General features: G+C 36.3%; 1 protein-coding gene across 2 annotated transcripts; it reads left to right on the top strand.

The window, feature by feature from the left end:
* Nucleotides 1–337: 337 nt before the first annotated feature.
* Nucleotides 338–15783, top strand: LOC108989546 (lupeol synthase-like). Of its 2 annotated transcripts, none has more exons than XM_018963186.2 (19): nucleotides 338–442; nucleotides 795–992; nucleotides 10980–11165; nucleotides 11358–11447; nucleotides 11569–11766; nucleotides 12074–12158; nucleotides 12273–12439; nucleotides 12578–12766; nucleotides 12876–12989; nucleotides 13128–13247; nucleotides 13348–13470; nucleotides 13569–13667; nucleotides 13809–13865; nucleotides 13971–14017; nucleotides 14104–14247; nucleotides 14417–14594; nucleotides 14713–14793; nucleotides 15154–15237; nucleotides 15411–15783. In XM_018963186.2, exons 2-19 carry the CDS (start codon nucleotides 798–800, stop codon nucleotides 15519–15521), a joined length of 2268 nt encoding a protein of 755 aa, XP_018818731.1. In that variant the 5' UTR covers nucleotides 338–442; nucleotides 795–797; the 3' UTR covers nucleotides 15522–15783. The 2 variants fall into 2 exon arrangements, with proteins under 2 accessions (XP_018818731.1, XP_018818730.1); XM_018963185.2 differs by having other exon boundaries at nucleotides 792–992.
* The last annotated feature ends 4358 nt before the right edge of the window (nucleotides 15784–20141 follow it).

Below are 20141 nucleotides of genomic sequence, written 5' to 3'. Positions count from 1 at the left end.
GAACGAACAACGAACAACGAACAACGGCCAACTAACACTTTACTTTAACTCATTAAATTCAGTAGTACCAGATTTATTAATTGCACATAATATCTCGAATGTGACTCTTAATGCTCATGAGTATGATAGTATTGTCTTTTCTGCAGGCCGGGTGGCCAATTAGTACCGGACCCAAATTTAGGGAACATTGAGTGTGCGCCACAACAAATGGGGCCGGGGCTCCATTTATCGCTGGCACATGTACAGACCGATCGATCACCGCCCTCTCTCTCTCTCTCTCTCTCTCTCTCTCTCTCTCTCTCCTTCCTTATAAATGGGAGGGAAAGCTACCATTATATTTCATTCCGTTAAGTGATCTTTAAACTCGATATATAGGCGCCTCTTAGTCTGAGTCTGAGGGCACAATTAACAGAGATCGATCGTCTTCTAAACACATTTTAAGGTACTCAAGAAGAAGAGTACCACTCTGTCACTACTTTTTGTTCATCATTTTCAATCTCCAATTCTCTCAAGAAAATTATCATCAACTAATTCTTGTAGTACTGTGTTAGAAAAGATGTCTCCATGAGATTAGCTATTTTGGCAGCAAACAAATTGGTCAACTTCTTTTTGCATGTAGTAGTTAAAGTTGCAATGTATCGATATTTGAAAAGTTCAAAGTGTATTATATTTTCTCTTTCCATGTACGCTTGATCTCTGATCACCTTGCACGTACGTACATATTTCAATAGCTCGTTAGTGATCATGATCTTGAATGCATGCATGTAGTAATTTATTTGTTTCACATGCAGAAGATCATGTGGAAGTTGAAGATAGCCGAAGGAGGTCCAGGATTGGTGAGCCTCAACAATTTCGTTGGACGACAACATTGGGAGTTCGACCCTGATGCCGGCACACCTGAAGAACGTGCTGAAGTTGAAAGGCTCCGCGAAGAGTTTAAGAGGAATCGGCTTCGGACGAAGCAAAGTGCTGATCTTTTGAAGAGGATGCAGGTTCCTGATCTCTCTCTCTCTCTCTCTCTCTCTCTCATATATACATACTGTCATACATACATACATATTATATACATACATGGACATCTTATATATGGACATCTTGATGAATTTTACTAGGCATGAGAACATAGCATAAAAAGAGAGAGGGAGCTTAAAGTATGTAGAATGTATGTGTGTGTACACACACTAGGAAAGCCCCGGGTGTGTTAGCCCCGAGGTGCACCTGATATGATGATTTGAATAAAAAAAAAGTGAAAAAGTCATGAACTTATTTATCTAGGAAAAGAAAATACAAGGTTAAAGAAAAACAAAAAATTAAAATTAAAAAAAATCTAAATTTCAGCAAAGTATGAGCATTGGTTTGTATCCATATTTGATTATTTATTTACTATATAATAATAAAATATTATTAATTTTTTATTTAAAAAAAATGAAACAAAAAGAAAGGAAAATGAATACACTGTCAGAACAAAAATGACATGAAAAAGAGACGTCAATTCATGTGTGCCGCGGGGCTATTAATGACTTTTTAGTAAAACATGATTCTTCATTAAATTCTACAAGGAAGCTACACGTCAAATGATCAAAGAAATTAAGGGTCATTTGGTAAAACAGGATTTAACGGACTTGAAGAAAAACAAGAAAAGTTAAGGAAAAAACAACAAAAGTTACTACTAACAATTAGATAACTACTTATTATAATAGAGTATATATATATATATATATATATATATATATATGTATATATGTATGTGTGTATGTACGTACGTATGTATTTATATATTTTGATTTATAGGATGGAGTAGAGTAGCAAAGAAATTGTGTTTTAAGGTTACTAAATTTGACATTGTTAATTAATGGGAAAGATGGTTCGCATAAAAAAACAAATAACTAAGCGCGGAATTAGACAATTAAAAGTCTTAGAGCATAGAGTATTTTATTAGCTGGTCAATTATCAGCTAACCAAACTGATCATGAATATATCATTTTTGGATATTTATCATGAATTAACAATATATATATATATATATATATATTATTCAAGTCATCAGTTTTGATTAGTTGAAGACTCAACGAAGCAATGTCAAATCTTAATTTATTACTTGCAGAACTCATATTATTTCTGAAAAAAAAAAGTTAAAATACAAATATCAATTTTTTTTTTCTTTTTAGGTTAAATGAGTCACCTTCTCCCTTAAATTGTTGCTTTTGGAGAATGATCTATAAAGAAGATCATAAGAAAAAGATTTTCTCAATTTCTTGTTCGAATTTGAAAGTCTAAAATTCACGTGAAATAGGTCATACAATATTTATCGTTGTCCGTATAAATATTTTGGACATTATTAAATGAGCAGTAAATATTGCAGGATCAACTTAACCTGTATGTTAATTTATATCTCGATCTCTCAATACTTTAGAGGAACCTATATCGCTAATCATATTTTTTCCACATTTTTCTAATTTCTTCTATATTTTGTTATACGTATATTCAGATTTTCATCCAACAATAGAATTAATGGTTTATTCCTCCTTAGAGATTTAAATATGCTTCATTTTCTATTGTTCTTGTTAGAAATACTAGATCAAAGTATACATAGCGGAGTGATATTAACTCATAAAAAATATCATGGATCTAGTTCAGTTATTTCACAGATTCTTCATCGTCGTCGTTGTTCATCCGTAATCTTCTTGGCGATGGTGGAGTGTGCTATGTGGTAATATACTAGAGCAACACTCACATATTCCATAGCCTAGATGCTGGGACTAGAGAGAACTATTTGAGAGTGAGAAGTTGTTTGTGATGCAAACGTCTAATCCACGAGGGGAGATAGGTTATTTACATAGCCCCTTTAAGTGTAGCCCCTGACTGGCCATTAAGGGCCAGCTATCAAGGCTCATGAAGTGGCTTAAGAACCACTTCATAACCCCCAAGATAAGGGGAAATGATTTCCACTATGGGTGCCCATTTCTTACATCTCCTACTCGCACATAGTGGGCAAGATAGACCCCAGGTCTGCTTCTCTCAATATGTTATTAATCTCATTCATATTGGCGAATAGGCTGAGCACAGCTGTAAAAGAAAAATAGGAGCACTATACCAAATCTCTATAAGAGAAGACCAGCATAGCAGCATCCATAAAAGTTTCTCGTTATGCCCCGACTCATTTGGTCACATCAGACTAAGTATCCTTAATCCCTTTCGAGTTTGAATGACTCATAGCAATGCTTAATCTCTCTAAAACATGATGTATGCACAACTATACTGCAACTCCGAAGAAGCAACATAACTTGCCGGTAGTGAGTACACACCATTATCGATAGGTTACCAAATAGTCTTCCCTTTGCCCTCATGTCATTTAGTTTTAGTTCAATTGCTTTCCCAACAATGTCTCTCTAAATCGTATTACCCATGGTTATAGATAACATACCAAAGTAGCAGATACTAAAACATCAACCTCATGACATAGTCAAAAATCTCCTAAAGGCATAACAAATTATGGTCATCAATTATGACCTGCAGGACTTACATAGTGAGAAAGCAGGGATCTATTCACTCACCTCTACTGTTTGTCGCAAAAGCACATGTAGTATGAAATATATGCTACAATAGAGTTCTCTTTCCAAAAAAAGAGCGTATATCTAATTTCAATTCACTATACAAATCTTATTCTAGTCGCTATCTCAGCGTCTAATCTGAGTCCCTCCATTTGCTCGCTATCTGAAGTGTCAAAGAGGTTCTCGCATCTGGCTAAACCAAAGGCTATATCGATTGTGGGTAATCATTCACGGTCCTTTTAAACACGATGGATCTCATTTTAGCTCTCACTAAGGCGACATATCATTTGTCTTTTACAACTTATCCATCTTTGCACAAGTACCGAGTGACACATTGTCTCATCTTTGCTCGCTACATCTTTATAGTGCCAAAAGAGATCACTTGTGTGAGTGAGCCAATCTAAGTCTGTCGATATACCTTTTTCACTATAACTCCTAAATCTATGGTGACTGTGTGTGCTTACCAAAAATGTGCTTACCAAAAATGTTTCCAATCACGCCATATGATCATAGAATACATCAGTATCATGTGCACAACGACCAATACCATGAGGTAAAGAGAAATCACATGGTCAACTACAAATTATTAAACCACAACTCTCAAGTGGTGTTTAATGACCATTTATCTCCATGTGTATTCTAATGTATAGTAACTTTCCAAACCATGCTCCTATCAAAAGACTCCGTTTTTACATATAAAAGGCCTTTGCACAACCAAGAAATCAGTGACGATTCATTGCGAATCCAATTTAGGTCAAACTCACAATATAAACCTTAGATTCTATTCAGCAAGTCCAACTTCGATTTTTAAGAATTTACAAGGTGACCACAAATGTCATTCAACAACTTTAATTTACGAGTTCAAGGTTTCATATAAATCTCTTGTACTCAACAAAAGCATGTGAGATAACCATAATTTATTTTTCATTAAGAGTAAAGCGATTAAGACTTTTGCCTCCAAAGACAATCATTATAGTCTAGTTATTACATTCAACGACAGTCGCATCACAAACTCACTTAATCAAGTAAGTCATATTTACCCTCTGACAAAATCTTAACATCTAACTCCCATGAGAAAATCATAATGGAAATACCAAATAGTATATAAGACAATACTAGATTCTTTGGTATTGTCCATCTTATTAATTGTCTATAGGTTTTGAACAAGAGCTCCTAGAAATTGATTTTCTTATACATAGTCTCACAAGACTTCAAGTTTTAGCTACTTTTTACAAACTCATGTCCATCACTCGTAATATGGTTAACCTCTTATTAGGTGATAATTAATTATCTAAGACAACCAATTCGTCATATCTCTTAGGATGACACTTTTCTAAGATTGTCAATAGCGTTCAAAGAGCCCCATTTTATTCAATAGGTCGTTAATAAAAACGACTAGTTACATTTGTTATCTTTGAATAGATAGTTTGTTTAGGCTGCATGTAAGCAGGACCACCGACATTCATTTGCTTTTTGTACCAAAATAGTACTAGTAACAATCATGCGCTCAAAGTACTTCATGCCTAAACATCACAAAAGCTAACCATCTAATTCTCCTATGAGAATCAACTATTTAACTTCTTCAAGAAAAGTTTCAATAAATATGCGATCAATAACTATCTAAAGGTAACTCAATTAGTGCCAATAGATGGATTTAAATAGTGGATTTTATTCAATAAGTCTTTAATAAAAACGATTAGGTACATTATGTATCTTTCAATAGATAGTTTGTTTAGGCCGCATGTAAGCAGCACCAACGATATTTATTTGATTTTTGTATCAAAATAGTACTAGCAACAATCATGCGCTCAAAGTACTTCATGCCTAAACATCACAAAAGCTAACCATCCAATTCTCCTATGAGAATCAACTATTTAACTTCTTCAAAAAATGTTTCAATAAATATGCGATCAATAGCTATCTAAAGGCAACTCAATTAATGCCAATAGATGGATTTATACCTTTATCAACTTTACTTTTATTGCGTCAATCATATCAACAACCTAGGTTGCATTATATAAGTGAAGTGAATCTAAAATTCTATGTTGGGGTTCCTATTATGTGAATTCAATATCTTCAGCGGAGTCATATTACAAATATTCTCTGTCTCTAAATGACGAAATAATATTGATATATTGCTACCATGCTATTTATGAGGATATTTACATTCTATAACTTTTGGGAGTCACAATCACTAGTGGTACATCATCACTTAAATGTATACTTACACTAGTTGTTGAATTACTCATACTATTTTCGGCAACCTTTTATAAAAAAAAAATTTGAAAATATTAATATTAAGGTAATGTGGAATGAAACTAAATGAATGTGAAATGAAACATTCTTTCCAAAAAATAAGTGTTATTCAAATCCACAATTTCTCACCTTCGTTGAAAATACGAATAGTTTTCCTGACTCAACTAAAAAATGATCAACAAAGTTTTTAATAAAATTCACGTTTGCATAAAATAGTCATTCAACCTTTCTCAAAGGTGAATGAACTTGATCTAAGGATGCCAAATTAGAATTAAGGCTGCAACCCCATATTACATCAACTCAAATGTGATGTAACAACTGTTTTGTATCATAATTCATTTATAATTCCATTCTTAGCAAATCATTAAACTGTGAGACAATTATTCTCATCATATAACTCATACGATTATGATTTTGAAAAAAAAAAAGAATTTAATTCAAAATATATATTTTCCTTAAAAAAATTTGGAATCGCATTTATATGATGAAATAATATTTTTATTATTTCATGTCCTTAGTGTGCATGTATAGGAACTTTCACATAGAAAATGCTCACATTACATTTTCCTTGTTGACTATGCTAAATAAAGGGGAAGGATCTCATTAGCGAGAAAAACTTTAATTTCTCAAATTTCACACCCATTATCCTATACCTCCATAGCACATTTTAGCATATCGTCTCTCTACTTGAGAAATAGTATCACTGAGTCAATGAGTGAACCTCTAGGAATTCTCACTAACATCACTGCTTTCAATGAGTTTTAAATCAAATTAGGCCTAGACTTCTCTAATATCGCATTAAAAGTGCTAATAAAAAATATCGCTTTGTGCAACAAATGTAGTATGTGACGTTTTATCTGCTAACTAGCGATATATCCCAATTTCTTGTTTACTCAATATTTTTGATATTCTTCAATCCACAATAGGACATGATAGAAATACTTTGCAATAAATTATTTTAGCCTAAAATATATCTTGCATCAGTGCAACCACGAGCAAACGTTTTAGGCTTAATTAAGTTGCACCTAATTATTCAGACTTCTACCACAGTTACCGTGCAAACCTCCAAAGTGCTTGGTATTACGTTACTATCAAAGGTGCTCTTAGGTTCATATATTTGCAAGAACCTATTCGTTCTCACTAGAAAGAAATAAAACTTGAGGAAGATTATTAGTGCTAATACTACAAAGATATGCACTGATAAAACTTTTTTTAAAAATGAATGTGTTAATCAAGAATGTCCTAAACACTCTTACACACTCAAATTTTAATATCCTTACTTGCCAAATATACTAATAAGTTTTAGAGAGTATGTACTTATTTGTTAGTTAATCAAAATTGCTTCAAGATTATAATATTCAACCTTAAATATAGGAGCAATTAATCTTTGCGTTACAAAAACAACTCACAACTTCTATTATTACCAACAAGTTCTCAAAAGCAAAATAGTGGTTTAGCTCTATCTAATAGTTGATCTCATCAACTTCTATGAAAACTTGTATTGCATGTGTCCCACGTGCATTTTCAATTTTACTCTAAACCTTTCAGATGTTTATACAATAATGATGGTCTAAGACTCTCTGACACTCATAATAATTTTCATTTATTTCCAATTACTACTCATGGAAGAGATTAATGAGAAAATTAAGTAGCATAAATAATCTCTAGATGCCCTCCTAGAGACAATTAAGTCACCAAGCCTGAAAACCTGTGGGCTGCCCTCCTAGATGCCCTGCGCCTAGCCCTTACAGGCCCTTTGCTCGGCCTAGTTGTTTAAAATAACATATATAAATTTTTTAAACAGATGGGATCTGGTAAGAAAAACATATGGGTCGGGCCCAAAGCTTGATTTTAAAAAAATAGCCATAAACATTTAAGTCCAAAACCAGATTATGCAACCCACAATCCATATATATCATCCAAAAAAGAAACACAATGTTCATCTTCCCCACCCCTTCCAACTACTATTCATGTAATGGAAGAAACAAACTTAGCATGTAACCGCCTCCACCACCCTTTCAGCGTCACTCAGTGGGGCTCCTGCCTTCCTCCGCTCACTAGTGTGCGCAACACTTGGACCTCGCTATCTTGGTGCGCGCAGCACCTGGTGAGTAGTAGTGCTCCTCTATGAGCACGCCATCAACGGCTTCTCTCTGCTCCCGGAAGAGCTCGCTCGCAGCTACGGCATGGTGCGCGCTGTTCTACGATAGTGTAGTGCACTGCCTATTACACGCTGCTCTTGGCAAAGCATATCTCTCTGCGTTCGGTGGAGTAGCATCAGTTGCACTATAGATAGATCAACGCAGCAGCCAACAACTTCTTGTAACTCCCTACTGCCATGATTTCAGCTACTGCGCCACCTTTGAAAGCAATCAAACTGTGCATGGTTCCGACGTCTGTTGCTTCATGGCAGTTGTTTAACACTGGCCTGGTGCAAATCTTTTTTTGCGGGTTGTAGATCGCGTTGCGCCAGCCTGGTGCTTGGGTCTGCGCGCGACAGAGCTATTTCACCGGCCTAGTGCGGCTCTCTGTGCCTAACAGAGAATTCTGCTGTTACGATCCCATATCGACTAAGTATGAAATTAGTTAATGGTTTATAAGCCCCTAGGCACCCTTCCCTTGCAAGTTAGTTTTCAAGGGTGAGTTCTACCTAGTGAGTTCTTAACAAATGGTATCAGAGCTACCCCACATCTAAAGCCATGTTGCGGCACGGGGGGTGATGCCGGCATGGCAGTGTTCACCCGGAGTTAGGAAAAGACCTAGCACACAACCAACCAGTGTGAGCGCCAGGACAGACGTGGACGTCGGCTGCGAAGCGTGGTGGTTGTTACGATCCCACTTCGACTAAGTATGAGATTGGTTGATGGTTTATAAGCCCCTAGACACCATTCCCTTGCAAGCTAGTTTTCAAGGGTGAGTTCTACCTAGTGGGTTCTTAACGTCTGCATTGGCCTGGGGTGCAACTCTATACATAGTAGTTCAATGTCTCCATCGTCTGCGAGGTTTGCCTATGACACCAGTAGCCGCAACACCAAAGGTTGCCGAGGTGCAGGTCGCACCGTACCGCTGCTTCCCACACCACTCTGGTGCAATGCAAATCCCTTTAGGTACAAGCTGTAGAGCACACTGATCTCATGCACAGCACTGCACATGGAAGTGCTAGGTTCTGCACCACCTCTTCGAAGAGACGCGGCCCAAAAGAGCGCAACATCATTGGTAGGCGCTTCCGCCACCGTGATTTCTTACCCTGCAACGGTGCTGCCACATGCAATAGAACATGTAGCTCTACTTGCGGCCCTACACGTGGACCTGCCCGCAGCAGAGTAGCCTGCTGCACCACCATGGTGCATGGCTTTGCACCTGGTGCGCCTTTGATGTTCAAGCACCTTATGTGTGCGCTATAGCCCACCGGCTTGCATAGGACAAAATTTGGTTGCGACACCATTTTATGCAGCACCAAGACAGACACAACACCACTGTTGTGCACAGTTGTTGGGCACTGTGCAACACCCAGTAGGTGTGTATAACGACCTCGTCAACGCATCACCAGTGTGCATAGTGTACCATGTGCACTAATGTCGCCACCTGCAACAGCTCGCTGCACCTAAGGAGCTTCCTTCACCTCCCATGAACGCTACATCTAGCTTCATATGGCACAACGTCGAGACCTGGAGCGTCTCCATGTGCTGTGGCTCGCGTTGCTTTGCGTGGGTGGCTACAACCATTGCTTGTGCAGCGCTACCACCGCAACGACCAACCTTGGCAGCTCTCGGTTACAAATCATTGGAATAAAAATTCACTTCACAAAAAAATATTCGATAAAGAAATCACTATATGCACGATAAAATATAAATTGGGAACAATCGATATTCTTTGGTACCAATATTATAAATACTAGATCAAAGTACACAGCAGAATTGATATTATCTCATTAGAAATATCTTGAATCTAGTGTAGTTGTTCCAAAGATTCTTCATCGTCATTATGTTCATTCGTAATATTCTCAGCAATAGTGAAGTGTGCTACGTGATAATATACCAGAGCAACACTCACATATTCAACAGTTTAGATGACGGGACTAAAAAGAATCTTTTGAGAGTGAGAACTTGTTTGTGATGCAAGTGTCTAATCCACATGAGGGGAGGGGCTATATAAATAACTTCTCTAAGTGTAACTCTCGGCTGGCCATTAAGGGCCAGCCATCAAAGTTCATGAAGTAACTTAGAGTTACTTCATAACCTCCAAGAGAAGGGAAATAAGTGCCCACTATGGATGCCCATTCTTATTATCCATTTTCCGTCGTTGAGAACATCAAGTAAAACTGGAAGTTAAGAAAATGTTTTTTTAAAAAAAAACCCAATTTCTCTTGCATGATTGCATTTGAAGTTTGAACATTAAAAAAAAAAAAAAAACAATCGCGGTAATTGCAACGAATAATGATATTCATGCATTTATAATACAACTCGTTTTACAATCAATTAATGTAATAATGTCACTAAATGAAAAACCCTAATATTTTAAAGAGAAATGCTACTCTTACATATAGGGGCTCCCAGATAGTTTTTTTTTTTCTTTTTCTGAATGGTGAAAAAATATTTTTTAATGATGTTGTGAATTTTTTTAAATATTATAAAGTGTTAAAAAATGCATAAAAAAAAAGCATTGTTGAGAGCCACCATGTGTGGCTGTAGAGCCACACCCTATTTTAAAACCGAATTTCAAATTTTACACAATCATCCTCTATTTAAAACAGTGTTATAAAATATATTTTTTAAAAAAAATTGTATGTTTATCATTTACTGAGAAATTATATATCCACAAAGAGATATAAAAAAAAATCTATAAATTGACGAGACTTCATATGATACATCCAATTTACTTTAAATGAAAAGTAACCTTACAATTATCTAATATACCATATCAACTTACGTTAGTTTGTGAGTTTATTTTTATGAGATCTTTTTATCGATGAAGTATTTCTTTTTTCAATTGTGATTAGAATTATGTTATTGATCATGGGCCTGACTCGTAGATGTTAATAACCACCCAAAAATGCTTGAAAAATATCTTAGGATCAAGTTAAATTGTTCATGTGCTTTGTGTTGGAATCTAGAAATTTTTTACTGAGGGCTTTGAAATTAGTTCACACTAATTGATATGAAAATCTCGCAGCTTAGGAAGGAGAACCCATGTGGGCCAATTCCACCACCAGTCCAAGTGAAAGAAACTGAGGTGATTACAGAGGAAGCAGTCATCACAACATTGAGGAGAGCCCTAACCTTCTATTCATCCATTCAGGCCCACGATGGCCACTGGCCTGCTGAATCTGCCGGCCCCTTGTTTTTCCTCCAACCCTTTGTATGTATTTTTTGCATCATTCTTATATATATAAATATATATATATTATTTTTTAACTTCTCTCTCCCTAAGATATAAAATGTTGACAGTAAATGTTTAAATTTTTTTAACTATGATATGTATTAGCATTTAAGACTAATGCTCTACCATTGAACTTATTCTAACATAATTTCATATTTTTACAATATGTAGGTAATGGCATTATACATCACTGGAGCTCTGAATGCCATTTTTTCACCAGCACACCAGAAAGAAATTATTCGATACTTGTATAATCATCAGGTGTTCAAACAGCTAAAAATGCCCCCAAAAACTAAAAATTTGGCTAAATTTAACCTTATGTACAAACAAATAACCTTATCTATATGTAAATATGTATATTGACTATTTATTTGTTGGACAGAATGAAGATGGAGGTTGGGGCTTCCACATAGAGGGTCACAGCACAATGTTTGGTTCAGCTTTGAGCTATATTGCCTTGAGGATACTTGGAGAGGGTCCTGAAGATGGTGAAGACAAGGCTATGGCTAGAGGACGGAAATGGATCCTTGACCATGGTGGTTTAGTGGCAATTCCATCTTGGGGAAAGTTTTGGGTCACGGTATGTATAACCGGTTGAAATATAAAATATATTTTTATTTTAGTTGCCAAGAATTGTTGGTAATATTACATTTATATGCCAATATATATATATATATATATATATATATATATATAAAGTAGCATATTCTAGTGTCCAACTAGAAGTATCACCATATTGAAGTGTATATACCTGAGTTTGAGAGGTTAGATTGTAGCCCAAAAGTCCATTTGCCTTAAAACAATGACGAAAGCATTATAATTTATCATTCAACCCTATATAATTTTTACTATATTGTGAAAACTCCGAGGCTTCCTAACATGGATAGGTACTCGGATTATATGAGTGGTCTGGCTGCAATCCATTGCCCCCAGAGTTCTGGCTTCTTCCACAAATCTCTCCAATTCATCCAGGTTCTTTTGTTTCACAACTTTTTGTTGAAAATCACATTTGTAATTTATATGAGATGCGGGCAAAATGGAATGATATTGTCTCATACTTGAGGTTGTTATTTATTTGAGATGCAGGCAAAATGTTGTGCTATTGTCGCTTGGTTTATATGCCAATGTCTTATTTATATGGGAAAAGGTTTGTTGGTCCAATCACTGAGTTGATTCAATCACTAAGGCAAGAGTTGTACAACAAGCCTTACCATCAAATTAATTGGAACAAAGCCCGGAATACGGTTGCAAAGGTTGGTTAGATCCTTAGTCTCTATATCTTGCATTTGATTTTCATGTCATAAACCTCCATCTTAGATCCCACTTAAGCAAATGTAAAGATTTATGACAAAATAATGTATACATGAAACTTATACAATGTGCTAATTTAGGAGGATCTATACTATCCACATCCTCTTATACAAGATATGCTATGGGGATTTCTTCACCATGCAGTAGAACCTCTTCTGACCCGCTGGCCCTTTTCATTGTTGAGAGAGAAGGCACTTAAAGTTGCAATTGGTCATGTTCATTACGAGGACGAGAACACCAGATACCTTTGCATTGGAAGCGTGGAAAAGGTTGTCACTAATTAGTATTATAACTATAATCAAAATGCAATCATATAGATCATACTAGTAATTGATGTGTGCTCTATGAACTAATTTTTCAAGGTCATCTGTATTACAGGTGCTATGTTTGATTGCCTGTTGGGCCGAAGATCCGAATGGGGAAGCATACAAGCTTCATCTATCTAGGATTCCCGACAACTATTGGGTTGCTGAAGATGGGTTAAAAATTCAGGTGATGTGAGCCTGTCAGTGCAAATCACATATGCATAAAGCATGTACTCGAGCCTAAAGAATTGCAAAGTTTCAATCCATTTGAAATCTCATCTTTTGTCTAGAAATGTACCAATGATTCCAACCTTATGTCATGCAGAGCTTCGGCAGTCAGATGTGGGATGCGGGTTTCGCAATCCAAGCAATTCTCTCATGTAATTTGAATGAAGAGTATGGACTAACACTCCGTAAATCACACGACTTTGTGAAAGCTTCACAGGTCAGAATACATATCAAATACCCCTTACGAGGTTTGATGGTAGATAATGCTTGAACATAATCTTGATATTTGGCTTTAACAAAATTGCGTCATTTTCTAGGTTCGAGAAAACCCTTCTGGTGACTTCAAAGCTATGTACCGACACATAAGTAAAGGAGCATGGACATTCTCAATGCAGGATCATGGTTGGCAAGTCTCTGACTGCACAGCAGAAGGGTTGAAGGTAATGCCTCACCTCTACTGAAATATGTGCATTCTAGAGTCATAAATTCCCAAGGTTCGTTTAATGGAAAAAATTTACCAAAACATTTACTTTTGTAGGTTGTTCTATTGTTGTCACAAATGTCACCGGACCTAGTTGGGGAAAAGATAGAGACAGGGCGATTTTATGATGCTATTAATGTCATTCTCTCTCTACAAGTAAGGATTCTACAATACATATTCAGTTTTTGAATTAGTTAACAAGGAACATAACTTGTTTCTAGTCAGATTGTCCAATTCACTTCTTCTGTTTATTATGCTGCTTGACCTGAATAATTGACCTTATATTTGCCAATGCAGAGTAGAAATGGTGGCTTCCCAGCTTGGGAGCCTCAAAGAGCATTTGGTTGGTTGGAGGTAACTTATCTAACAAGCCAATTGATTTGGTCTGTTCGTGATTATTACGAGAAAACATCGTTTCAACCCAATACTCACTACTACAAAATTTGTATCTATTTGCAGAAGTTCAACCCCACAGAGTTTTTTGAAGATACTCTTATTGAGCGAGAGTAAGATATCTTCATAATGAAAACAATTGCCACATAATTGGTCACTCTTTGCTTCCTAACATCAAAATTGTGTCACCTTATAATAGTTATGTGGAGTGCACTGCATCAGCTGTTCAAGGGTTGGCGCTCTTTCGAAAATTCTATCCCAAACACCGTAGAGTAGAGATAGACAACACCATTTACAGGGCAATTCAATATATTGAAGATGTACAAGAACCTGATGGATCCTGGTAGTATGTTTTTTCAACATGACATTCTTGAAAAAGGAAAAAAAAAATTGCTCTACGTATTCCTACAGATTGTAATTTTTTTATTTTCTTTTTACTTTTCTTTTGGCTGATGCTCTTGTTATTAAAGGAGATAACATAAAAAGATCTAAGCAAGTTTAGCACTATACAGGTATGGACATTGGGGGATTTGCTACACCTATGGTACATGGTTTGCTGTAGGGGGACTGGTGGCCTGTGGCAGAAACTACAAAAATTGTCCAGCATTGCGCAAAGCTTGTGAATTCCTGCTATCAAAGCAGCTACCCAATGGTGGATGGGGAGAGAGTTACCTTTCAAGCCAAAACAAGGTACATAGGCAATTGGTTTTCCAATTTGAATCTGAATTACTAAAAAACTGGAGAAAAGAAAAAGAAAACGAGGGTGGAGTGAAAAGGGACAACTAAAGTAACTTGCTCTTTGAAACAGGTGTGGAAAAATATAGAGGGAAACCGTGCAAATTTGGTTCAAACTGCATGGGCTATGTTATCCCTCATTGAAGCTGGGCAGGTTATCCATCCATCGTTGTCTCTTAAGTTATTCTGTATATTAACTTTAGTGAATTACATTATGAAATTATTCATGTCACCATGGGTGTAGAAATGGTTAAAAAACTCAAGAATCTAGCAAATAGTGGATGACAGTGGAATATATTCAAGAATACAATGCATGTTAAAAGAGAAAATATACACATAGATGTCATTTTGGAGCTTAAGAAATGAATAAAACCCAAGTTGAGTTGGAACAATATATGCATATGAATAGAAAAACTAGGACTTAAAACAAATTTTACAGGGAAGAAAGTTAGAAACTGCTTTATTAGGAAGCATGATCAATATGCTGATTCTGAAAGTTTTTATAAATTTTTAGGCCAAGATAGATCCAACACCAATCCATCATGGGGCAAGGGTGCTGATCAATTCACAAATGGAAGATGGTGACTTCCCTCAGCAGGTAATTCACGTTTATTCAGAATGCAACACTTTCAGTTATTTTTTGTGTCATCTTAGTTGTGTGCTTTTCTTCTTCTTTCTCTCTTTCATCACTTCGTTTCTTTTCTAATATCATCTTTCTGCATACCAAATTATAATTTCAAAGATAACATAGTCAATGGTTATTGGCAACAGGAAATCACTGGAGTATTTATGAGGAATTGTTCATTAAACTACTCATCATACAGAAACATCTTCCCCATATGGGCTCTTGGAGAATATCGGAAGCAAGTTCTGCATGCATAATATCTAAATGATCTTATCAACAGTGTATAGATCGATCGATCATTCATGCTCCTAAATAAAGTTTATACGTAGTCCTCAAGCACTTTGCAAGATGTAATATGTGTGTGCAATGGTACAGTTACTTCTTACAACTCAATAATCTACCATAATATTAATTTGGGAATATTAGATTTTATGCACCGTGTGAAATGGAATTTCAATGTATACTTCCTTTGTGAGAACCAGAGTATATATCAATGATTAATGGATAATAGTTATATAAGCCTTCTAGTTTTTTTTTTCGATTCCTTTTAAGGTAGTGTTCGTAACTTTTCTGCATCATATGCTTTGCAAACTCATTAGATTACTCTCCGCGAGTTTATTTAGGGTATGTTTGGACACTTGGAGCATCTTTGAATTTTGTGAATGGTAATAAAATGGTTTGTGTAAAAATAAATTTTTTTTTTCAGTTTTGGGAGATGATAGAGAATTAGAGGGGCAAAAGTCACTTGTGGGAGTATGTGTGTCTTCCTAAAAAGGAAGGGGCCTTGGTCTCAGAGGTCTAGAAGAGTGGAATAGGGCCGTTATGCTCAAGCATTTGTGGCACATATGCACTGACAAGGAACAATCAGTGTGGTTGAGTTGGATCCACACTCATCTGATCAAAGCCAAGAATTTCTGGGAATTGAAAATCCCTAGCGAGTGTACTAGGGAATTGGAGGAAGATCTTGAAGCTTTGACCCATGGCACAAGTGAATTTCAAATTTCGGGTTGGCAATGGGTATTCTATTTTCTTATAGTTTGATAATTGGCACCCACTTGGCCCTCTCATTGAGAGGTATGGCGAAAGGATCATATACGACTTTGGTTTGGGGAGAAATGTTGTTGTGGGGGCCATCACCAATGGTGTGGAATGGGATTGGCCCACTGCTCCATCCATGGAATGGTGACTTCAAATCTATTCCTATGAAAGACGACTTTTTACAATGGAGAGGAGACCCAAATGGCAGTTTTTTTGTGAAAAGTGCATGGGAAAGTATTCGGTCTAGGGGTCCTAAAGTTGAGTGGCACAGGGTCGTTTGGCACAAGAAAGCGATTCCGCCTCATGCAATTATTTTGTAGCTAGTTGTTCACAACAGGCTGAAAACTCAAGATAAATTGTGTGCGCCATGGTATCATTTCGGAGGTCCGCTGTGTATTGTGCGGGCAAGGGGTAGAAGATCTTGACCATCTCTTCTTTTCTTGCCCCTTTTTTTGAGCGCTTGTGGCTTTTGCTATGTGATAAATGAAACCTTCCATGGATTCAGAGAAGCTGGGTTGAGAGCGTGGGCTAGATGATATAGAACGCTAAAGGTAAGTCCCTCAAGAGCTTGATCTATAAGTGGATGTTTGCTGCTTCGGTTTATGCTATTTGGAGGGAAAGGAACACAAGGACTTTTCAGGACAAAGATAGACATGTCAGTAGTATAGTTTATAATATTTTGTTTTGGATCAGGGTTAAGTGTAATACCCTACATGGTCTTTCACCATCTCAGGAAAATATATGGCTGCAAAGATCGTGGATATTTTAGAGGAAGTATTTTGGCCATGGTATATATATCTGTAGAGCTATTTTGTAATACTTGAGTTGGACTGGGTACTTACACTTTGTGTTAGTCCCCCAGCCAACTTGAGCAAGGTTGGTGTAGTATTGTAACCTTGGGTATGCCCCTATGCTTTTGTACAATCTTTTATCATTTATACTACTACTCACTTACCCTAAAAAAAAAAAAACTAAATCAGGGTATATATCACCATATCGCACCTTTTGCGATGAAAATTTGCATCGAGTTCAAATTCACTACAAAAAATATATTTTCTAGGAAATTATGTTTGGACGATAATAAATTGGAGGCAAAAACCCAATTTTCTTGTAGCGTTAATTTGTTCAGTTCAACCATTAATTATCCGTTTTAAATAAATAAATAAAAAAAGAACTCAAGTTTTGATATTTTAAGGCGTATAGTACTAATTAGTCTTGATGGCCTCACTGATCGATCATAATAATCAATTCAGAAGCTGTGAAGTCCATTAATCAATCCTCTATGCATGACTTTAGACGCCTCACCATATTCCAAAAGTGCACGCCCAGCTTATAATCTTCCTCAGATCGAGTGTCACCTTTTGCATGCACCAGCTTTTACAAAATAATCAGTAATTACTTGATAATTAATAACTTCTCTAATCACTCACATATATGTTCCAGACATGGAATTATAATTAATTAATAAAATCATTAATTTTCATTGTATCGTGTGCTCACATTAATTAAGGATACCCCACCAATTTAATCCTAATTAATCATCATAATTTGTGCTGCAAGCAGACCCTACAAACACATGTATGTAGGTCCGTAAATAATATATGACTGGAAGGAGCTTAATCCTCTCTTTAAGGCCCGCTGGGTATTGTTGTGGGCCTAGGCCATGGTATGGTTTGGTGGGCTAGTGAATATCATGTCTAACTCCAGGCAAGTCTAATCTAAATAGAGACAAACCCCAAACTGCCCAAATATCTCGGGATGAAAGGTTGATCGACTCATTTAAAATAGAATAATGTTATATATAGTCGTAGAATGCACAAATATCGTACAGTTGTTTTAAAAAAGGGTAGGAATTTACTATTAAAAAATTAATTTATTTTCATGTGAGTCTTATATTTCTTCACTTTTTTCAAAGTGACTACACGACACTTGCATACTCACGATTGTAAATATCGTTTCTCTTTAAAATAGGATAAGCCATAAATCTCTATGACTTGAATTTCAAATAACAAGTAAGACGATTACTTGAAAGTATCTGATCACAAAACGCTATTTATAGGATCATGTACGATTATGATCTCAAGGAATATTGGGACTAGTAAAATTATAATATCATTCGCTAATTTAGGCATGCATCAGAAGTATCCATTGAACTAGGGGTGGGCTCCGACTCCGACGGAGTCGGAGTTGTCATTTCCGACCTCCGACTCCGACCAGATTCGGAGCCAAAATTCCCCTCCGACTCCGACTCCGAACGTAGTCGGAGTCCGATTTCGATCGGAGGTCGGAGCTCCGACCTCCGATCGGAACTCCGACTGGAGTTCGGAGGGAGCTCCGACCTCCGGTCGGAGCTCCGACTCCGAACTCAATTTCAGAATTTTTTTTTTTATTATTATTTAAATTTTGTTGTTCAATTTCGTTTCAGATAGTGGGCAACATATATATATTTTTTTAAAAGTTAACCATCTACAAATATTTGGTTTATTCAAGAGTTTTCAATAATTTAAATATTCGTTCTGATTTTGTTACTGAATTTTGATTATATCTTTAATTTGTTTTATGTCCACCTGAAATTTAGCATTAAAAGTGCTCATGACTCATGAGTTGAAAATTACACAAATTTAAAATTTTATAGAAAAGAATGATGGTACGAATTTGTATAATTCGATTAATTTCAGTTGGATAATAAATTATAAACTTTTGAGAGATGATGGATAAGTATTAATAGAAATTATAGAATAAAGAGTACTTATCCGACGTATTTGCTCGGGATATAAGTACATAAATATAACTATATAAATAGTTTAAAAAGTAAATAACATGTATGATGCAGCCATAAGTTATAACAGTCTCATTTATAACGTAATAACAATATGACTCAGTCTTGAAATATAATTACATAAAAATTAAACACGGGTTTCACTCAAACCCCAATGTTCCATTGGTCACGCCTGAAATGAAGATAGAAAGTAGCAATCAATAGATGAAAAAAAATTGATAATAAAAAATTATATACGGTAAAAGAATAATTTGATTCTTACCAAGAAAGGAGGTTCTCTCAACTCCATCACAACTCTCAAGTAGCGTCCGTTCCAAACTCTCAATCATCGGTAATTATGTTAGGGTTCACAATTAGATCTATAAAATCATAAAAAGTAGAAGTTAGAAACATTAAAAATAATTAAATCATCATTTAAAAGCATATAAACTTACCCGATTCAAGCCTATAGCTCTCGGCATCAACGCCAACGGTATCTAGTCCAATGGCGTTTCACTTATCCAATTCTGTGTGCAAACGAGGGCCTCCACGGTTGACGGTGACAATGAACTCCGATAAGCATCCAACACGCGACCTCCAGTGCTAAATGCCGACTCTGAGGCAACCGTAGTGACAGGAATGGCTAGCACATCTCGGGCCACACGGGAAAGGACTGGATACTTGGTGGAATTAACTTTCCACCAAGTTAATAACTGAAATACATCACTAGGTGCCTCGACAGCTTCCATAAAATATCGTTCAACCTCAGATGTACAATGCATAATATTCCTTGTTGACATGAGTTGATGATACTGCCGTATGACACGATTGCCTCTAACCCCTACAGATGGGTCAGTATCACCTGAGGGAACTGTCGATCCTGTCGGCCTCGAATGTGAGGAGCTACCAACTGCGGATGAAGGCTGAGCACTAGTACTGTAGTGATGATATAAGTCATCAACATCACTTTTTAGCAATCTAATAAACTCTCCAGCCTTCACTGCCCCGAGGACGGAATTTACCCAAAATTCTAGAACGGCCAACTTAACTCGAGGGTCAAGGATCACAGCCACAAATAGCA

This window comes from Juglans regia, chromosome 6, assembly GCF_001411555.2.
Source record: "Juglans regia cultivar Chandler chromosome 6, Walnut 2.0, whole genome shotgun sequence".
NCBI classification, from domain to species: domain Eukaryota; kingdom Viridiplantae; phylum Streptophyta; class Magnoliopsida; order Fagales; family Juglandaceae; genus Juglans; species Juglans regia.
The sequence above is the reverse complement of the archived record's forward strand: the minus strand, read 5'-3'. Positions and strand labels throughout refer to the sequence as shown.

Coding starts and splice junctions, on each gene's coding strand:
- LOC108989546 (XM_018963186.2), top strand. CDS start 798: ATGTGGAAGTTGAAGATAGCCGAAGGAGGTCCAGGATTGGTGAGCCTC. Junction 12,159..12,272: donor AATCTCTCCAATTCATCCAG/GTTCTTTTGTTT, acceptor TTTGAGATGCAG/GCAAAATGTTGTGCTATTGT. Junction 12,440..12,577: donor CCCGGAATACGGTTGCAAAG/GTTGGTTAGATC, acceptor GTGCTAATTTAG/GAGGATCTATACTATCCACA.